The sequence below is a fragment of the Lathyrus oleraceus genome, chromosome 3 (genome assembly GCF_024323335.1).
Source record: "Lathyrus oleraceus cultivar Zhongwan6 chromosome 3, CAAS_Psat_ZW6_1.0, whole genome shotgun sequence".
In the NCBI taxonomy this organism is placed as follows: Eukaryota; Viridiplantae; Streptophyta; class Magnoliopsida; order Fabales; family Fabaceae; genus Lathyrus; species Lathyrus oleraceus.
The window spans coordinates 17,711,230-17,733,732 of NC_066581.1; the positions used below are offsets into that span (position 1 = coordinate 17,711,230).

Below are 22,503 nucleotides of genomic sequence, written 5' to 3' on the forward strand. Positions count from 1 at the left end.
CATGGGATTCCCATTTTGGAGAAATGATGGAAATCTAAATTATGGTGGGTAAATTAAGGAGATTTTTCTTGGAGTAGTAATGATTCCGGTAGTTTTAATGATTAAAGTGATGTGAGTATAAGTAGTCATGAGAGTGATTATTTGATAATTTCGTCCTCATCTTTCTCAAGGTGTGTTTCAGGCCCTCTTTTGGCTATAATCACTACTTTAACTACTACCACCTACGAGATTTTATGACTCGCCTCATGTTATTTAAACAAGGAAATTGTATGAGAAATTTGTTTTTATATAGTTTTATTACCAGAAGATAAAAAGACATTAGTACGTAACAATGCAATAACATATAATATATCATGACGAGACTATTACACGATAGGAAAATCTAGATGGGGTGAATAGATCTCAAGTTAAATTACAAAAACTATTTTGAAAAATGTAACGGCTAACGAAAGTGACCCGAATCGAATCGTCTAAACCGAACCGCTATCGAAAAGCTTGGGTATGCGTATATAGAATCAAATTATGATAATGAGAATAAATTTGATCAAAATACTTTTAATCACAATCACTTGAATGATATACTAAACGTAAGGACTATTCCCAATGACAAAATACACAAAAATACAATTGAGACAAATTATTGAACACCTTGTGTCCAATCAATTTAGTTTAGAGTTTTGTATAGTTTTGTTGATTTGAAAATCCAACCACAACCTATTAGATTGTGATCAACTCAACAAAACCTTTTTCAAAAGGTTATAAAAAAGTTTCACCAAACTTATTAATCACACAATCGATTAATTTAACAATTTGCAAATGAAAAGTAATATATATATATATATATATATATATATATATATATATATATATATATATATATATATACATATACATATATATATATATATATATATATATATATATATATATATATAGAGAGAGAGAGAGAGAGAGAGAGAGAGAGAAAAGAGAGAGAGAGAGAGAGAGAGAGAGAGAGAGAGAGAGAGAGAGAGAGAGCAATAATATAAAAGAGAGAGATAGGAGAAGAAAGTATAAAATAAGAAAAGGATAGTAGAAATATGAATTCTGGTGTATTTTGAAATGAGGAGAAGCCTCATTTATGTAGCAAAAATATAGCTCAAAAAGGAAAATGATCAATGAGATTTTTAATGCTTATAATCGATTATCAATTAGGGATAATAAATTAAACAAGTTCAAAAAGAAAGGTTTTATTCAGTACTATCACTAATCGGTTATCCCATTAGGTTTAATCAATTATACCATGTAAAACCGTTTCTAGTTGATTAAAATCTAAGACAAAATCATTAATCAGTACTGTAGCGGGGTATTCGTTACCATTAGAAATATTGATTAAATCCAAGGTAAATCATACAAGTCGAGTCGCCACCGCACTTCTATTTATCCAAAGGAATGGTTAGAAAGCGAACAAAAACCTAAAAGTTTTAACAAAATTAGTAAAAGAGAAACAGAGATCTGGGTAAGGGGGTTGGTTATGCAATGGGAAGGTGTTAGGCACCCAAAACATCCTAGGTACTCCTAAGGAGCCCTTTTCATATTTGTTGTAAATGTTGTTGTTTTGTGAAAGTTTATTTGTGCAAACATGATTGAAGAGATGAGAGGAGAATATACAAGTTATTTACATTTTGTGTTTGGATGGATAAACCCATTGCCTACGTACCATCTTAAAAAAGATTAGGATCAAAACCTCGTAGTTCGGGGTAAAAATCTCAAAATGAGTGGGTGAATTGATTGGTCCAAAAGCCTTAAGGTCTTTTGTTATCCAAGGGAGAAAACTCAACCTAAAACCACAAATCCACCATGTGGGGATAGCTTCAACATGCTAGTGAGGGGTTAACCCTATAATAAGCATGGAAGACTCATTGTCCATCACTAAGGATATAGGTGAGTATTACATCTACCTCAAGGATAACTCAAACCTAATGGCTAAAGGTTATGAAAAAGTTTAGATTAAGATAGTGGTCATTGAAACCACAAAAAGGCTTTTGAATGGGTTACATTTACCAATTAGAAGTATATACAAAAATGGTCAAAGTGAACTTAAAGATTCAATTCAAAATGAGTATTATGAAAAGAAAGTTTGAAAATCAAAAGCATAAGGCTTAGGTTTCTAATGTTGAAAACAAGTGTTAGATGTTTGCACAAAAGTTTTGGCTTGGGTTAGAGTGGAGAGAAGAAGAAGAAGGGCTAATGGCCTAAGTAAAGCAAAAAGGTGAGGGAAAAGAAACAAAACCACAATGGAGTTCCTCTCTTGAGATCATATTGATGATCCAAGTAGCTCCTATCCTTTGGAATAAGCAATCACAAAGCAATAAACTCAAGCAAACAACAATCAAATGAAGCTCTTGGAAAAGTTCCTCAAGGTCTCTTGGATCTTTCACTTTGGATGAACATGGCAATGGTTCCTCAATTTGGATCAAGGTGGAATCCCTAGCACAAGAACACACACATCAAAGAGTTTTATGAAACAAATCAAGAATGGACAAAAGTGAGTTTAGAGGTTTGGTCCTTCATGATCATCTTCAACATTAAGGTCCTTTTACTCCAATTTTGCATAGGGAATATCCTAGAAACTAAGTCCATTTGTCCAATTCTTTGCATTTTGGTTCACAACAATCAAAACAAAATACAAGCACAATAGTATATACACAATTATGTGCTCAAGTGAGCAAAAGGCAAATTGCATTAACATAAACATGTGCTCCAATGAGCAAAGGGAAAAGCAAATGAATAATATGTACAAGAATAGTAAATTGCATAAATGTAAAGTGCAAAAAGTAAATGAGCAAATGTAAATGTTAATAGTTAATGGTTAGTGTTAGTAGTTAGTGTGCCATAAGGCAAATTTAGCGCTATGTTAAGCAATCGTAATTGGACTTATGTAGAAGTCACAACTATCTGAGGCCGGTCAATAATAATGTAGGCAACAATACAAGTTAGAAGTCTTGATTAGTGAACCAAGTTCCAACAACTTGCCTTGCCAAAAAGAAGAAGAGAATTGATCTTGTATTGGTTTAAGCCTTTTACATGATTTAGGAAACAACCTATCCTTAATGCAAAGCCATTCACTTGATCAATTGATCAAGATGAATTAGATTTGAATCAAGGAAGGTTAAGTCTCCTTAATCAATGCCAACTTATCAACCTTCAACTCATTGATAAAAAAGAAAAAAGGAAGAAGAAGAAGAAGATGAAGAATGGATAAGGAAATGGAAAGATCAAAATGCATAAGGTGAAATAAAAAATGTACCAATCCATGTGTATTGACCAAATGACATTGAAGGTCAAAGTCAAACAATGAGAAATCAGAAATGAGATGAAGATTGGAGATCAAACAACAAGCAAAATATTTTTGGCATTTTTAATATTAAAATAAACTTGAATTAAAATAAAAGAAAGGTCAAACTTCAAAATCAATTCAAATCAACCTTGATAGGTCCAAGTGATTTATCCCAAGTTCAACAAGGTCAAACTAAGTTTGACAAAAAATTTCAGCATTTTTAAAAGTCAACAACTATTTTTAATCAATTAAAAATCAATAAAAATAACCTAATTGAACTTAAATCTCAAATAAATCTCAAATCAATTAAAAAATTGATAAGAATATTTTTCATAGATCCATCATCATTCAAATAGGTTAAGAAAATATTTTTGTATTTTTTGAATATCAAAAACTGTTTAAAATGAATTAAAAATAACCAGAAAAGAGAAAATTCATAAAAATATCAAATGACAAAATAAAAAATATTAAAAATCAGAATTAGAAACTAGAAATTATTTGGAGAAGAATGCAATTGGTCCCATATTTTTTGGATTAAAAATGAAGAAGATATTGATTTTTGAAAATAATGGAAATAAAAGAAATTAAATCAGAAAATTGGAAATTCAAAAAAAACAGGAGCGTTAGATCTGAGCTCATTAATTGAGCTGGCAGATCATACGCTCCAGAAGCGCGCTTCCACCATACGCTTCAGTCAACGCGTGCACACCATGAATTAAAATGAGTCATAACAAGCGAAGGCCAGGATTAGATCTGGAAAACTCAATCCAACGATCCAGATTCAAACTGGCAATGGAACGGCCACCGGAGCCACCTTCTTCTCCGGTGAGCTTGCGTTTTCCGGCCAAAATTGCAGACAACCAAAACTTAACCAAAATACACGATCCATACACCATTGGAAAGCTGGGATGGTGTACATCATCCCTGTATCACTCAATTTCACTCTAGATCTCTATATTGAGAGAAATCAGAGATGGAAATTCTGTGATGTTCAAAAGAACTTGATGGATTTCAAAAATTAAATGCACAGTAATGATGCCTCCATTGAGAGGACTTCAGCCAACACAAAATCCAAGCAAATAGGTCAATAATTGATGAGATTCGAAGAAAAAAACAGTTGAAGAGCAACCTTGGATTCTGGAGATCTGAGCTTGCTTCCTTGCTTTCTCTATCAAAACAGAAGATCAATGAACTAAAGGATGAAGGTTTAGAAGCTTTAGATCCAAAGATTCAACCAGATGTAGTTGAATTTTAGATCTGAAAAATTTGAAGAAAAGTGAAATAGCTTCTTTGGTGAGAGGTTAGGTTTTTAGTTCTGCAGCATTTCAAGTTGATTCATGGATCCGATTTGAATAGAATAGAGCTTCTATTTATAGAGGAAATGGCAAGGAGAGGGTGATCAAAGTCGTCTGCATGAAATTGGGCATTCATTGCATGGGCTTGCATGATCATGCAAAAGGCCCAAAATCAACGCCAAATGCAATTTGAAATCATACCAAAGTGAAATGGACGTGTAATCTGAATGGTAATTGCTTGTGCATGGAATTTTGAAGTGTTATGCATAATTGAACCAAAAGCTTCTCCTCTTCGAAAATACCAATTGCCAAATCCAAACATGATCATGTGAGTAATGGTTGGAAAGGTTTTGATGTGAGGAACAATTGTTATGTTGGGCAAAAATCCATTTGAAGTGTGGAAATTGGTGAAATTGGAGTTTAAAGTGCAAGGTGCAAAACATGTAAAAGCAAAGTTTCTAAATTTGGCCAATGTTCAAGCCCTTCTGTTTTGATGATACAAGTCCCAAATGAAAAAACGTCCAACACAAAAGTTCTAGATCTCTTCAAGACAATCAAAATAGACTTATATTTTGCATCATTTGGATTTTTGATGAAAGAGTTATGGGCACTTGAAGTTGGACTTTTTTGCCTTTCAATGCATTTGGTCCAAAATGACCTATAATGTCTTGCATTATCACATGTATTTCCTTTGAGATTTTGAACTTTTGTTCAACTTAACATTTGAAGTAAACATCTTAAGCTTTCCAATGCATTTGATCCCACCTCAAAATCATAAAAAATGAATGAGTTATGTCCTTGGGAAGTTGACCCAAAATTAAGGTTATCAGTCAAAATGACCTATAATGTATTGGAATGGGAGATGACCTTCCAAACTTCAAATCAATTTTTGATGAACATGAAAGTTGTTCACATTGTCCTCAAGAACATGTTTTCTTTTGGGATCATCTCCATTTGACCAAGACATAAAAAATTAGGTCTTGGTGCATTTCAAAATAGTTAGATAAATTGACTGATCAACTTCTCAAGTCTACAACTCATATCTTGATGAATTGATGATTGAGGACACTCAAATAAGTTCAAATATACATGAAATGATGAATTAAAGAACTTCCCTTGATTGTATTTGATCATGGGCTGAGGATGCTTCATGGGCAAGGCATTGTGGATGATCAGATGAACTAGGACTTCCTTGGGGAACAAACCTCAAACCCTTTGACTTGCTTTGATCAAACTGATGAATTGAGGTGCTAGGGAGGCATATTTGATGGATGAGACCCTTGGGAACCATTACCATGCTTGATTTTCATCTCCTCTTGGCCATATCTTTGTACCAATGATCTCCTTGAAGCTTTGGACCTTGTGATTGCTCAAGCTACAAACAAAAGATGTTAGTGACATGTTTTTGTGCTTTTGGTTAGTAAACAAAATGAGGAAAGCAATGATATACAATTCAAGCATGCTTGATGATCTCAAACCACTCAAGGAGGTCCCACCCGAAGGCAAAGGGAACCAAGATGCTAAAGGTCCCACCCAAATGCAATGTTATGATGCCATGAGGGATCTTAGGGACAAAATTAGGGTCTTACAAGTACTATCTTATAATTTTTACAATATTCTGGTCACTCAGACAAAATCTAAGACACAACCAAGCAAATTTTCATACTTCTTCTCTTTCACAACTCTAAAGCTTCAAGTTCCTTTTTTTAGATATGTCAATCTCTTATCATTTCAAATGGAAACTTGAATCTTATTACTGATGAGGCTTGAGATAACTTCAATTTAATTACCATCACCATAGGATTTTGAAATTTGCTACTATCGACTTGATCAAATATTGAATGTTGTCATCATCAAAACCATCATGGTTAAGGAATAAATGTATACATGCAAGCACATAAATCCACGCTTAGAATGTATCTAAATATTCTTCTTTGATTTTTCTTCGTCTTTAAGCAATTTGATCAATTATTTAAGATTTATCATGATCTCCTTTTCAATCGTTCTTTCTTGAAAATCATCAATATCTTTGGTATCTTTGGTATCTTTGGAGTCAAGGACTGAATCAAATTTCTGATATTGGTTCTTAAATATTAAATCTTTGTTAGAAACATAATTTTTGATATTATTTCCAAGAGTTTAAATATTTTAGAACCATCCTTGGAGATAATCTTCATTTTCACTTTGTTTCTCAACTTCTTGGGTAAGTATGTTTGTCCTCTCTTTCTTTATCTTAGTAGACCCTTCATATATTAATTCAAGAGTGTTCCACACTTGTTTGCCTATACTACAATTATAAACATAGTTGTACTCTCTAGTGTTTAACACACTTATCATCAAGTACTTATCTTTAAACCCTTATTGCATTTTTATTTTTTATTTTGTGGTCCATAGATTGCTCAGTTTGTTCACTACTTCATTATTAACAGAATGAGTACAAACAAAAGGGTCATATAAAACATGACATTGTAAATAAATATCAATATCTTCCTTAAAAAAATCATTATCACTTTCCATATGATAAACCTTTCACCATCAAATGGTGGATGTGTCTTCATAAAAAGCCTTTTGCTAAAAGAAGAATTTGAAGTCATCATACTACTTTCTAAGATGATTATTCTTATAATATGAGTTATGCTATGTTGCCACTTGTTGACCAAGTAACTCTAAAAACAAGATTGGGGGGGGGGGGGGGGGGGGGGGTAAATTGTAATACTTAAAAATCGTAAAAAATTTATAAAAACTTTAATTTTGAAAAATGTTTATATTAGTACAAATAGTCAAATAGAGAAATTGCAGCACGATAATGAAAAGTGAAAAGAAATACAACTGAAAGAACGTAAATAAAGACATCACACCAGAGATTTATACAGATGTGTCCTAACCACTTGGCCATCTCATATCCCCAAGAGTCTTCCTTTGAGATTTCCACTAAAACAACTTGATATTTTACACTTTCTCTCTTTTACAACTTTTAGATCTTCAAGTTCCTTTCCTTGATTCAACGTAGACTAGCTCTTCAACTTAAACTTAAAACATTTGACTAATGAGGCTTGAGATATATTCCTCTTGATAGATTCCATCATCATAATCCATTGGAAGTTGTAAACAACAACCCCTTTAAGAATTATCCCCAAGAACTTGTTGAATATACACCACATGTCGTTCGACTTATGGAGTCGACAACATTTGTACAACTTGGTAGTCGTCATCATAACTTGACAGTTGAACCGACTTGACATTTGTCATCATAACTTGAGAGTTAAACAGAATTGAAATTTGTCATTATAACTTATCAGTTAAACCGACTTGACAATTGCCATCAACAAAACCAACTAACGATTACTGACAGTTATACTTGCATATAACATAGTTCCATGTCTTATATTCTTATAAATCCAAATACAAAATTTTCTATCATATATGAAATATCCTTAGAGGATCCTTCTTCGTATAGAAGACTTTTGGAAGATTAATTTACATTACCAACATGAAGCCTAATATATCATTTTTTATTCACAATACGACCAAACACATATTGAAGCCTATTAATCTCCACTATGTTACAATCACTTATATTATAAGGATTTTAAATCATGCATATAAATATTTCTTCCTAGTCATGCTCAACTCTATCTACATGGATTCACACACTCAGATTGGACACGATACCCAGAAGCAAGAAAACTCATCACATGTTTTTGTATTTTCCTTAATTTTTCATGATTTCGAGAAATATAAAAAACAAAACATCATGTCTAGATCATTTACTAAAGAGGAATATCAGGCATTGACTCCCTAGTACGTGAAATTAAATGGTTGCGTCAATTACTTAAAGATCTTGGTATTCTAATTAACAATTCTACTTCTATCTACAGTGATAGAAAATCTACCATCTATTTTGCTCATAATTCAACCTTCTATTAAAAAATCATACACATCGAAATAGATTGTCAAATCATAAGAGAGTGAATTCAAAGATACCCTCATTCATCTTCTTCATGTAAGCAACTTGTCATAAGAGAGTGATATACATAGTCCAATTTAAGGAGATATGTTAGTGTTAAAATTATTTGTTACTTGTGACCAAGTTAGTTGGTTAGGCTTTGTAAGAATTAGCTAGTTAGTTAGGGTTTTTTTTTCAACAAATAATTAGTTAGTTAACTATTTTCTTCAAGATATGTAGAGAATGTTATAACCAAATTTAACAGTCGAGGATGATTATTGAATATTTCGGACGGGTTTCTCTGCCACAATAAACGATGAATTTTTTTTTATCAAAAATCAATACTTAAATGAAATAGCAACGTTTAATATAAAAAAAACTTAATAAATAGAAGGGAAATCTAGTAATTTTAAATAGCCAAATAGGTAGGATGAATTGGGAGTGAAAATAAACATCACACCCCATTTTGAATATGACTATTTGCACTCATAATCCCACGTAGTTGCTTATGCACACGATATCCTCATTAACTAATTATATTCTCATTTTCAATTCATTATTTCATTTCTTTATCTTTTAAAATTTTACGTATCTATACTATTTCTTTTACATATATTTTCTAATAAGAAATTTTGTATTAATAATTAGTTTTTTATGATTGATTTAATTTTCCATAATAATTTATCATTATTATAGCACTCATTATTATTGCGAAATTTGATATGGTTAGAGTTTTATATGTGATAAATAGATGTGACCGAGTTATTAAGTAAAATGATGTAATACAATATTTTAAAAGTTCATCAGAGTGGCAAGCTCAATCCATTGGATTGAGAATCGGAACTGAATTCAGTTCGACTGACCTTTTAAAATTGTTAAAGGATAAAAAGCGGAGTAAAATAAAAAAAATAGATTGAATTGTTAAAAATCGTTCGAATCAAATAATTATAATCGATTTTATTAAGTTATGAGCACATGATTGTATGTGATATATTTATGAAATTTAATTTTATATTATTAGTTTATTTAATGAATGGTTTAACCGATGATTTAACCGATTGAATTGAACCTTAACCTAAATGATTTATCCATTCAATCTCCAGACTAATTTTTAAATCATTGACTTAATGTGATTGTAAATTTTTATTTTGGTTGGTTATTTTTTTTAAAAGAAAGAAACCATTGGTATATTTTTGGTTGCTTTACTTTTATTTGATAACAAACTAATATTTTTAGGAGTTAATATGATTTACTAGCATATAATACACTATTTTTTGGTGGATTTCTAATTTTGAATTGATAATATTCAATTTGATTATTGTTTAAAAGGTAATGTAGATATATTTTTTAATTCATAGATACGTTTCTTAAAATATATCAAAAAAGAAAAAAATGTTATTTAAAACATTTATTAATAATCAATTATTAAAACCCATTATAAAATAAAAAATTAATAAAATTTTGGATTAAAAGAAGAAGATGACAAAAAAAAAGTTGGGAATTTCATCAGTAATTTGGTTCCATAAAATGATTTTTAAATATTTATTATATAAATATAGATTGAATGATTTCATTCAAATAACTTAATCTTGTTTTGAGAATTACATTTGTTTGACTTATTCAAAAAAAATTGTATATTCCGGATTTAATTTTGAGATTTCTAAGGTTTGAAGAATTTAATCGGTGATATCCACGGGTTCAGTTTTGGTGAACCGATTTTTCCTCAACTTAATTTACTAAAAAATCTCCTAAATTGAATATGATAATTATTAATTGATTGTATATAATATTAATAGGAAAATCAATTTTTCCTCAACTTAATTTACTAAAAAATCTCCTAAATTGAATATGATAATTATTAATTGATTGTATATAATATTAATAGGAACACGTCTCATCCCAATCCAAGTTTATATCAAAAAAGGAAAAAATGTTATTTAAAACATTTGTTAATAATTAATTATTAAAAACAATTATAAAATAAAAAATTAATAAAATTTTGGATTAAAAGAAGAAGATGACAAAAAAAAGTTGGGAATTTCATCAGTAATTTGATTCCATAAAATGATTTTTAAATATTTATTATATAAATATAGATTGAATGATTTCATTCAATTAACTTAATCTTGTTTTGAGAATTACATTTGTTTGACTTATTCAAAAAAAAAAAATTGTATATTCCGAATTTATTTTTGAGATTTCTAAGGTTTGAAGAATTTATCGGAGATATCCACGGATTCAGTTTTGGTGAACCGATTTTTCCTCAACTTAATTTACTAAAAAATCTCCTAAATTGAATATGATAATTATTAATTGATTGTATATAATATTAATAGGAGCACGTCTCATCCCAATCCAAGTATGTTTTTCTTATACTTGAATTTTTTTACTATTCATATTATATTATGTTTTCCATATAATTGTAAATAACATAATTGTTTTGGTATCTCTATATTTTAGGTGAATTGTGAAGTTTTCGAACACTCGTGGTAATATGAGTGATTATATTAGTAAATTGCCCGATTGTGTCATATCTTATATCCTAACAATGATAACCATGAAAGATTTGTTGAAAATTAGTATATTATCTAAAAGGTGGGGTGAAGTTTGGGCTCTGAGAAGAAATCTCCACTTTGATACTCTGAATGTGTTTGGAGACTCGGATAGTTCAATCATAGAAAGACTTGTGAATTTGGATAATGAAAGAGATGAATTTGCAAAACGTGTGGATCAATTTGTTAAGAGCTTTTCAGGCAGAGTGATCGATTCGTTTTTGGTAAAATTTTGTTTGAATGGTGACCAAAGCACCATTATTGATAGATGGATACGTTTTGCTATTGAAAGGGGAGCAGAAAGAATCGATCTACTCTTTGGAGGAGTGTTATATGGATATAGTCATCTACGTAACTGTTATAAATTTTCCTTAGACTTACTTTTGGAGATCAATACTTTAACTCTGAAGCATTTGTGTCTTCAACGTTGTCTTATTTTCCATCCCACTAACTATGACTTTAGTCCGTTAAAAAATTTAAGATTTCTTTCACTCAGCGACGTAAAAGTGGATGAAATCTTGTTAGAAAGTTTGTTATCCAATTGTCGACTTCTTGAAGAGCTTCAGTTAGATGCATGTCAGTTTGAAGCATCAATGCCGATGATAATAAGTTCATCCTTAATAAATCTCAAGATTATATACCCTCACAATAGAAGAATGGTGGAAGTAGAATTGACTCTAGTGGATTGCGTTAAACTAACTTCATTGGAGTATGATGGATATGGCTTGAATACCATGAGCATTAATACCCCTGCGATGAAATGCATTGACTTCACCATTTCATACGAAGATGATCTTGACATATTTGCTTTCTCAAAATTTCCTCAACTTGAAATTATGAGTATAGATATGTCTTCCACGGTTAGTTTTAAAGTATTCTAAGAATGTTTTTGTTTTTGTTTTTAATTAGAGTTATATTTTGAATCTTACATGTTTTTGTTCAGGTCATAACTTCTCTAAAAATAACCCAATCATTCAAATATCTTAAACAATTCAACTTAAGCCTTTTATGGGATGGGAACATCTCTAAGGAAGCCGATTATAGTCTTTTGTGGATTTTAAACATCCTTCAAGTTTCTCCACTTTTACATAGACTTTCAATCATGGTAAGTGAATATAGTTAATACACATCATTTGATTTTTATTTATTATTTTGTAAGATTATAATTCAGATTTATATCCATCACTTTATAACTAAATTTACATTTTTTTTATCTATAATTTCTTGCGAATAAAACTAACATTTAAATATTATTATATTCCGAATCATCTTTTTGAGCTTATTGCACTTAGCCTTCCATCCATTATCTATTCATATTTAACTTTTGACTTGATTACTATATGCAAGGGAAGGGGTGTACGATGGCCGGTTTGGGTTGGGTTTGATCAAATAATTTTTCTTTTTATTAATATTAAATTATAAAATAATGAATTATCATATTTTTTTCATAAAAAATACTCAACATTTATATTTTCTTAAAAAAAATTAGATAACCTATTTTTACTATCTTTTAGAATCATAAAATAATAAATGATATCATCAATTAATAAAATTATTATAAAATACTAACAACAAAGTAAAGTTGTGTGACATAAAATTGTATTAGGATAAAATTTATTAAAAAGTGAAATATTCAAAATTAGTTAAAGTCAATAACTAAGATAATATTAATCAAAATCATTAAAATTGTAATAATAAATTTTTTAATAGTGGGTCAATGAGTTTTTTGAGTTTGGGTCCGGTTTTACCCGAAACCCGATGTTTTTAATGGGTTTTTTATTTTTTAAACTCATATCCACCCAATTACCCGACCCAATCCATTTTTTTGGATTTTTTTTAATGGGTCTAACCAGATTTTATGGGTTGACCCAATCCATGTACTCCTATGCAATTGCAGTTATTCCTTTGAAGTATTTTAAGTTATAATTATACTAATTTTTTTTATTAATTTAGATAAAAACTCATATATATATATATATATATATATATATATATATATATATATATATATATATATATATATATATATATATATATACTTGTTTGCCTATTTTTAATTGTTTTGTTTATAATTTTGTCAGCTTACAAATCCAAAGTTTCTTAAAAATCAAAAAGATATTAGAGATATTGAAGATATTGAAGCATTTTCTCACGACAAGGTTAAAGTTATTGAATTAGGAGGGTGTGTTGGCAATTGGTTCGAAATTGAATTTATTATAAATATTCTAAAATATGTTCCAAAGCTTGAGCAAATGGTTTTGAATCCCGGCTGGAAAGAACATGGCACATTGGATTGGGTTTCTGACACTGTGTCCTTTCAAAGTGCACGTCAAAGGATTAGTGAAAAACTTCAAGGAGAAAATGTTGTGGGAAGAGAAAAAATTGTGCTCGTATAACTTTGCATAATTTCTTGTGTTTTTTAGTACAAGTTTATAGAATTCTATTAACATTTTTCATTAGTCTAATCTTATAACATTGTCGTGCTATCAGAGTCTCGTTTAAGATCCGGTTGACCACCTACTATGATTTTTATTATCGGGTCACCCATCATTTATTTTCACGCTCCAGATGTCCAGTCCTGGACGTGAGGGGGTATGTTAAGAGTCATACATCGGACAATATATGACATGAACATGTGTTTATAAGTGGAGGCAGTCCTCACTCTACCAACCGATTTAAATCGATTTTATAGAGTTGAGTTAGGCTTAACCACACTTCTTAACAATTAATATTTTTCATTAGTCTAATCTTATAATATTGCAAATACACTGAGTTGGCATGCTAATGCTATTGAGTTTTTAGAATTATGCAAAACTTTATTAAACTATTATGAAGAGAGAGAGAGATATTTTTAAAGTGTTTGAATTAAACAATTGAATTACGTAAGAGAATAATTTATATGTACCGACTTTTGAAAATATGTTTACACCTTCATTGAACAATAGTAAGTATCATGTCAAATAGATATTTATAAAGACATACTTTTGAGAATTAATATAACATTATTGAGTGATTTGATTGGATGGATATGTCAAAAAGTTGTATATTGTCGGTATATACAAATTAAATTTATTAATAATATAATTTGTAAACATTAAAATTAGATCATAACTAAATTATTTTAATAAAATAATATAATAATTTAAGTAAACTATATTCCAATGTATTTGGTGTATTGTTGTTCTTTTTTACTATCAATTAGTGTAATGTTAATTATTTCATTATAGTAGAAAATAAAAAGCATTAGTGAAACTTCATGTGTAATAATATTATTTTGTCGGTTAATTATCTCGTTTAGGGGTTGGTCTAAGCTTTGGATCAAAATCAACATTTAAAATTTGCTCCAATCTTAAGTTGGTTTTTTGAAAACTCGGTATTAAAATTATTGCTTAGACCCTCCTAACTTTTTTAATTTAATCATCTCATATATATATATATATATATATATATATATATATATATATATATATATATATATATATATATATATATATATATATATATATATATATATATATATATATATATATATTAGAAAGATTTTTAAAGAATAAGTTAGATTTACTTTTCTTTAAATTTTCGTAATTGTTAGGGTTAGTTTATTTCTTTTTTTTATCATTTTTTTATATATATTGTTTTATTAAAATAAAATAAAAAACTTTGTCGAAGTGAAAAGAGAACAAGGATGTATGAAAATTCAAAAATTTAAAGAGTTTTTATATCTTTCTTTGCATAAAAAGAAGTAAAAGTTTATGCCCAAAAAATTTAATGAGGTGTATTGAATTGAGATTTCATTACGTCATGTTGACAAAAATAATTCTTAAAAATACAAGGCACGGAAATTAAGATTTCTAGCAACATTTTTAGGTTAATATACCGGTAGGAATGCTTCTCCCTCCATGCTACAGCTAATGTATGAGATCCTAACTTTTAAAGGATTTCATGCTTTAGGAATTCCTACCTCTAGATTACTAACACCGACGAGCCTCTTAGTTGCCACAACATTCATTGATCAATTTTTTTTAAACATTTCTTAACGCTATCTATATGTTTACATGCTTTTACTGCATTACACGAATTTTCAAAAATATCCTTTGTTTATATTCAACGAATGTCATTCTGAGAGGCATCCTATAAATTGGATTATTATTATTTTGGAGATGTATTTTAGGAACATTTTAAGAAATATATTATTTATTTATTTGTTCATTAAAAATTTCGGAGATTCATCTTCCGAAGTATGGGTGGGAATTTGATATTTTCGATCACTTTTACATGTTAGATATTTCCGGAGATGCATCTTTGAAAATATCTGATAAAAGAAGCAATTGCATGATCATACATCCATTGTTGCGATAGTTGGTTTTCAAACAAACTCTTCACCAAAAAACCTTTTATTCGCAATCCATTTTTTCACTCCAAATCTCCATTCTTTTGGTTCATCACATCATAGGGAGCAAAAGAAGATAGAATTTTAGGTCAAGATCCTTCATTTCCTTTTGCATTGCTCACATTAATCATGTTTTTTATGGAAAAAAAGAGCGTTGTGTCCGGAAATGCATCTCTGGAACATGTATGAACTTGTCTGAAGATGCATCTTCGGAAGTTGTGTGTGTTTGATTTCCAATTTTGTCTTCAACAGTAACACTTATATGTTGTTATGTTGTAATTATTTTCATTCATATGGTGCACCTCGATGTTTTTCCAAAACAAGTTGTTTCTCTGGATGTCCAAGGTGTTGTCATGAAGACGGTAGATGTTGGCAACCAATTTAAATAAGCAAGAGTTTGAATCTTTTGATCAAATGCTTCAATGGATTCGTATGGAGGCCTATAAACTTGGATTTGGTGTGGTTATCGGAAGGTCTGATAATAGTTCGAATATAAGATGCGCATTTATGATAATGACATGCGAAAGAAACGAGAAATATAGAACTCCTCTCCGAAATTTTAAAAGAGACGACATTGGTTCTAGAATATGTGAGTGTTCGTTCAAGGTACGTGGTTACATTTTGGCAAACAAAAACTAGATATTTAATGTGATATGTGGTTTGCAAAACCATGATTTGTATGAAAAATTAGTCGCTCATCCTAGTGTGTGTCTGCTCATGCCGGAAGAGAAGGAATGTGTTGCTAACATGACCTTGAATCTGGTTCAACCAAAAAATATACTTGCAACATTGAAACATAAATGACTCGAAAATATATCAAATATCAAGCAAGTGTACAATATTCAGTACCAAACTAACAAGGCACTTATGGGGGATAAAAATGAGATGCAACAACTCTTGAAATTGTTGGATGATAACAGTTATGTGTCTAGGTATCGGACGTACGAGGATGAAGTTACTATTAGAGATATATTTTGGACTCATCTTGATTCTATAAATTTGTTCAACATGTTTCCTACGGCGTTCATACTTGATTCAACCTACAAGACCAACAAGTATAGACTTTCATTATTGGAGATGGTTGGTGTTACCTCGACTGAGAAGACATATTCTACCGGGTTTTTATTTCTTGAGTGTGAAAAAGAGGACAACTTCACTTGGGCCTTATAGGTGTGTCGGACACTGTTGAAGGATGAAGGTGAGATGCCTAAAGCGACTATTACCAATTGTGATACCATATTGATGAATTCGGTTGCAAATATATTTTCTTCTTCTAATGTATTATGTAAGATCCCAATTTTGACCCTAAGATCCCTCATGATATCTCATCATGTGCATTGGCTTTGGGATCACACCTTGGCATCCTCCCCACCCCTCATTCATTGGGTTTGCATTAGGAGAGATCACCAAGCACATTTGATTGTATCATACTTTGTTTTTCATTATTTACTAACCAAAATACCAAAAATATATCAATGTGTAGTTTGTTACTTTTGTAGGTAGTGTGTGTGCTCACTAATGCCTCACCAAGCTCATATCTAGGGTTTAAGACCCTCAATGCAAGGAGACTAATCAATATATGGTTCAAATTGGATTTATACATCATATATGGATCCCCATGGTTTTCACATATCATTTTGATCAAGAAATCATCAAGAGTTTGAAGTTTGTTTGCCTTGGAAACCTTAATTCATCTGGGTATCTTGTGTGACTTCTTCAACAAGTTTCTTCAATATTTGATCAAATATCTCAAGGGATAATTCATATTACATCATCTAACACATATATGATCCTCCATGATTCCCAAAAGTCAATAAAATGTCAAACTAGCAAGCTGGTTCATGGTGGTTGACCAGAGGAAGTCAACTAGTCAAAACCGGGGTTCCCTAGACCCTATCTCCTACAATTTTTGTCATATTAGAATTATTCAAAGAGAAACGTTACTCAAATGACATTACAAACAACTTTCGTTTTGAAGTCTAGATCTAGTTTTTCTTGTAAAGTCATTTTTTATGATGAAAGATTATAGGTCATTTTTTCTGAACCCTAGTTAGGAGGTCAACTTTCCAAGACCATAACTTGCTCATTTTTTATGAGATGAAATCTATTAAAATTCCATGATTAAACTAAAGATCTATACTTCAACTTTTATGTTTTTAGTAAGTTCAAATTCAACTTTCAAAAGCATGTGCCAAGAGGAAACATTATAGGTCATTTTGGGCCATTACCATTGAACAAGTGATTTTCCTCAACTTCTAAAATGCATAACTCCTTCATGCCAAATTTAAATGAGGTAAAATTTGTGACTAAATTGAATAGCTTTGAAATAGCTACAACTTCTATGAAGGAACTTTTTCCATTTGGAGTCCATAGCAAAAGTTATCCAAGGTGGAAGAAGTGAACATTTGACTTGGTACTTAGAAAATTTTCATTTATGTTTGATTTTCCAAACTTCCACCTCAAAATTCATCATGATCCAAGCTTCAAATGGAAAAATATTCAACATAAAAGTTGTTCCCCTTGATCTCATCTTTCCAAAAAGTCCAAAATCATCTCATTTGAATTAATATTGAAGGACTTACACATGGGTGTAATGCATGGTACCATTTGGAAGATTCTCATGACAAATTCATTTCAACATTGCATGGCTTAATGCATTGCTTTCAGTTTGACTTGTGCATGATTTTGGACCTTTTCTAATGATTCTTTGGGACATGTACACGCCCATGCAAGCTCATGATGCAAAGTTGCTATTTTTGGATTTCAAAAGGAAGTGTGTGGAAAGCATATGAATTGGCTATAAATACAAGTCCAATGAGCTCAGAACTTCATCAACACATTGCCCAAGCTTTTCCAGAAGAATCCAAACCCTTCATTCCATAGAATTCTTGAAGATTTCAATTGAAATCGAGTTTGAATTTCACCTTCTGTTTTGAAATTCAAACTCTAAGAATTCATTTCCCTTTTCATCTCAATTAATCACTGCAAGCAAGAGGAAGAGGAATCAAGCAAATCCAGATCAAGATCAAGTGAATTTGAAGCAACTCTAAGGTGAAATTTCAGAAACTTCATCTCTTCGATTCTCTCTTAATTCTTCACCATTCTTTGTGACGTTTGGTTTGCTGAAGTCCTACCAATGTAGGCAACAAGATTAAGTTGCTTTGAGGTCAAATTGAAGCAACTCAGATCATGAACCTCAAATTTCAAATCCATGTATCTTTTAATATACTTGGAATTGGAAGAAATTGAGGTCAGATTTCTTGTATTCACTTTCTTCAAATTAGTATATTCATTTTCCATTTTTCATGAAGTTGAGCTTGAACCAGACCGATGGTGATCACCGGAAAAGATCACCGGAGTTAGGGCTCCAATGGTGCGTTGGCGAATCTCAGTCCATCTGATCTAATTCCAATGTTTTAATCTTAAGTGTCCATTGTGACTACTATAAGACCCCAATTTTGACCCTAAGATCCCTCATGATATTCTCATCATATGCATTGGCATTGGGATCACACCTTGGCATCCTCCTTACCCCTCATTCATTTGGTTTGCATTGGGAGAGATCACCAAGCACCGTGTGATTGTATCATACTTTGTTTTTTTATCATTTACTAACCCAATTACCAAAAATATGTCATTGTATAGTTTAACTCTTTTGTAGGTATTGCACATGCTCATTTATGATATATCAAGCTCACATCTAGGGTTTAAGACCCTCATTGTAAGAAGCTCGATCAAGATTTGGTTTACTATGGATCTAAGTATCATATATGAATCCCCATGATCTTCACATGATATTTTGATCAAGAAATCATCAAGAGTTTGGAGTTGGTTTGCCTTGGAAACCCTAATTCATTTGGGTATCTTATGTGACTTCTTCAAGAAGCTTCTTCACCAATTGATCAAATATTTCAAAGGATACTTAACATTTCACCATCTTATGCATATATGATCCTCCATGAGTCCCAAAAGTCAAGAGAATGTCAGGCTAGCAAGTTGGTTCATGGTGCTTGACCAGAGGAATTCAATTGATCAAAACTGGGGTTCCCTAGACCCTATCTCCTACAATTTTTATCATATGAAAATGATTCCAAGAGTCAATTTACTCTAAATGACATTCCAAACAACTTTCACATTGAGGTCTAGAGCTAGTTTTGCTTGAAAAGTCCTTTTTTATGGTGAAAGATTATAGGTCATTTTGTCTAAACCCTAATTTGGAGGTCAACTTCCCAAGACCATAACTTGCTCAATTTTTATGATATGAAAGCTATTCAATTTTCACAATCAAATTCAAGATTTCTACTTCAACTTTTATGTTTGGAGGAAGAGGAAAAACAACTTTTAAATGCATATGATATAAGGAGACATTATAGGTTATTTTGGGCCAATACCATTGAACAAAAGTGATTTTCCTCAACTTCTAAAATACATAACTACTTCATTCTAAATCCAAATAAGATCAAATTTATGACCAATATTAAGGACTTTGAGAGAGCTACAACTTTGATGAAGGAACTTTTCTCATTTGAAGTCCATAGAAAAAGTTACTCAAGTTGGAAGAAGTGAATATATGGCTTAGTACTTAGAAATGTTTTTGATATGTTTGATTTTCCAAACTTCTACCTCAAAATTCATCATGATCCAAGCTTCAAATGAAAAAGTGTTCAACATTAAAGTTATTCCTCTTGATCTAAACTTTCCAAAAAGTCCAAAAAGTCTCATTTGGGAGTGAATTGCGCATGACTTGAAGTTGGATGACCATTTGGCATATTTGAACTTCCATTTTGCACACACTAATGCATGGCTTGTTAACATGACTTCAGCATTGCTTGCACATGATTTTGGACCTGAATGCATCATTACATGGGCCTATCACACGCCCATGCATCCATGCAAAGGCATTTTACTATTTTCGAACTTTGAAGAGAAGTGTGCAAATATCATTGCCTTGGCCTATAAATAGAAGCCCTTTCCCTCATACTTGAAGACCCTTGCGCGCCAGCTTTGAATATCTAATCCTAAACCCTCACATTCAAAGGATAACCTTAAGGATTTTCATTGAAAATCGAGTTTGAATCTCCACTGTTTTGAGATTCAAATCTCCAGGAGTCCTGCTTCTTTCTTGATCCATTTCCACTCCATCAAGCATCCAGAGCAAGGCCAAACACAATTAAGAGCAAGATCGTGTCCATCTGAACCTGCAGTGAAGGTGAATTTCTGAATTTTTCATCTCTTCGATTCTCACTCAATTCTCCATAATTCTTGTTGATTTTTGGTTTTATGAAGTCCTACCAATGTAGGCAACAAGATTGAGTTGCTTGGAGGTTAAATCGAAATAACTCAGATCATGATCCTCAAAATTCAACTCCCTGTATCTTTCAATATACTTGGAGTTAGGTGAAACTGAGGACAGATTCGAGCTCTTGAGCATTTTTACTTTAAATTCATGACCTCCTTTTTCATTTTGGTGATGGTTGAGGGTGGACCAGTCCGGTGAGGTCCACCGGAGAAGAAGACCAGAGCTCTGGCTCCGGCGATGCGTTGGCGTGTCTCCAGACCACAGGATCCTTATATATTTTTTTTAATCTTGAGCATCCAAATTGATTACCACGTGTGTGGAACATTGACTAGGGAACATCATGGAATGCGTGCTCTAATCCACTTGATTTGCCACCTCAATTAATGAGGGACATCAAGTGGTCCACGTTTTTTTTGCATTTTCTGATTTTCATTTTAATTGACTTATTTTTATTAATTCATATTAATTTTAATATTGATCCAAAAAATATGGGACTTTCACCAAAAATTCTCAAATATTTTTCTCTTTCATTTTCTGAATTAAAATTATTTTTTGGATCAATATTAATATTTTTCATGATTTAATTGTTTTTATGCATATTTTTAATTGTTTAAAAATGCTTTTAAGTTTCCAAAAATATTGAAATTTTTTCTCTAAGATCCTTTGACCTTTTTTGACCTATGATAAATCTCATGGCCATTTATTTTGTGTTTTGATGAGGTTTTAGGATTTTGACCAACCATAATTTAATTTAATGCATTTTTAATTGATTTTTAATTGTTTAATTGCAAATAAATTGTGTTGAGCTATTTTTATTGACTTGTTGAGTTTGACTATTGTTGTTGGGCCTTGGTCAAGGTTGATTTGACTTTGTTAAGTAAAATCATTGGGTTTAGGGGACTGATGAAATGTATATTTCATCTCCCAAAATGAATGAATGATTTTAATTTGATAAAAGTCAAACTTGAAGCATGCTTTCCAAATCAACTAACCATGATGTAATCAATATAACCAAAATTTATAGACCAGGATTAAGACTTAAAAGCCTTAGGCCCAAGATAAATGATCATCCTTAAATCAAGTGTAGCACCAAGATATCATAAGCTTGATTTATAAGTAATGTGTCATAAATACCCTAAGTCATTTGTCACACTTCAATGTTTGCCATAAATAACAAGAAATTTTGAATCAATGATATGTATTTGAGGATGCCAGTGTAAAAGAATGACCTAAATGATTATGAATATGCAGATGAACCCAAGGCTAAAAGTCAGAAGAACGTGAAAAGGGGAGGGCAAATTTTCGGGTATGACACATGTCTCATGCTTAGGGGATTATGGACTAACATAAGGACTCAAACGATAAACCAAATCTTGAACATGCATATGCATATGGCCCAATTGTTACTCACATAACTCACTTCCCAAGCTCAAATATGCTAACAAGGAGAAGGATTTCAATTGTTGCCTCCATCTTTTCTCCTAATACAAGAACATGTTTTACCAATTACCATATGTATTTTGTGACTACATTAAAGGTTTTACCATATATATATATATATATATATATATATATATATATATATATATATATATATATATATATATATATATATATATATATATATATATATATATATATATAAAGTAAGTCCAACATGAATCTTAATCATCCGATCATAATTCTTAAACAACTAAAGTTA

The 22,503-nt window shown here is 31.0% G+C and overlaps 1 protein-coding gene across 1 annotated transcript; it reads left to right on the forward strand.

Moving 5' to 3' along the window:
• The first annotated feature begins 11,054 nt into the window (after positions 1-11,054).
• Positions 11,055-13,508, forward strand: LOC127129429 (putative F-box/LRR-repeat protein At3g44810). The gene is made up of 3 exons (XM_051058614.1): positions 11,055-11,972; positions 12,056-12,217; positions 13,194-13,508. The coding sequence occupies exons 1-3, from the start codon at positions 11,055-11,057 to the stop codon at positions 13,506-13,508; spliced, it is 1,395 nt and encodes a 464-aa protein (XP_050914571.1).
• The last annotated feature ends 8,995 nt before the right edge of the window (positions 13,509-22,503 follow it).

What these genes read in the sequence shown, in the direction of transcription:
- LOC127129429 (XM_051058614.1), top strand. Translation starts at nt 11,055, where the DNA reads ATGAGTGATTATATTAGTAAATTGCCCGATTGTGTCATATCTTATATC. An exon ending in GTATAGATATGTCTTCCACG is followed by an intron (nt 11,973 to 12,055) that starts GTTAGTTTTAAA and finishes GTTTTTGTTCAG; the next exon opens with GTCATAACTTCTCTAAAAAT. An exon ending in TACATAGACTTTCAATCATG is followed by an intron (nt 12,218 to 13,193) that starts GTAAGTGAATAT and finishes TAATTTTGTCAG; the next exon opens with CTTACAAATCCAAAGTTTCT.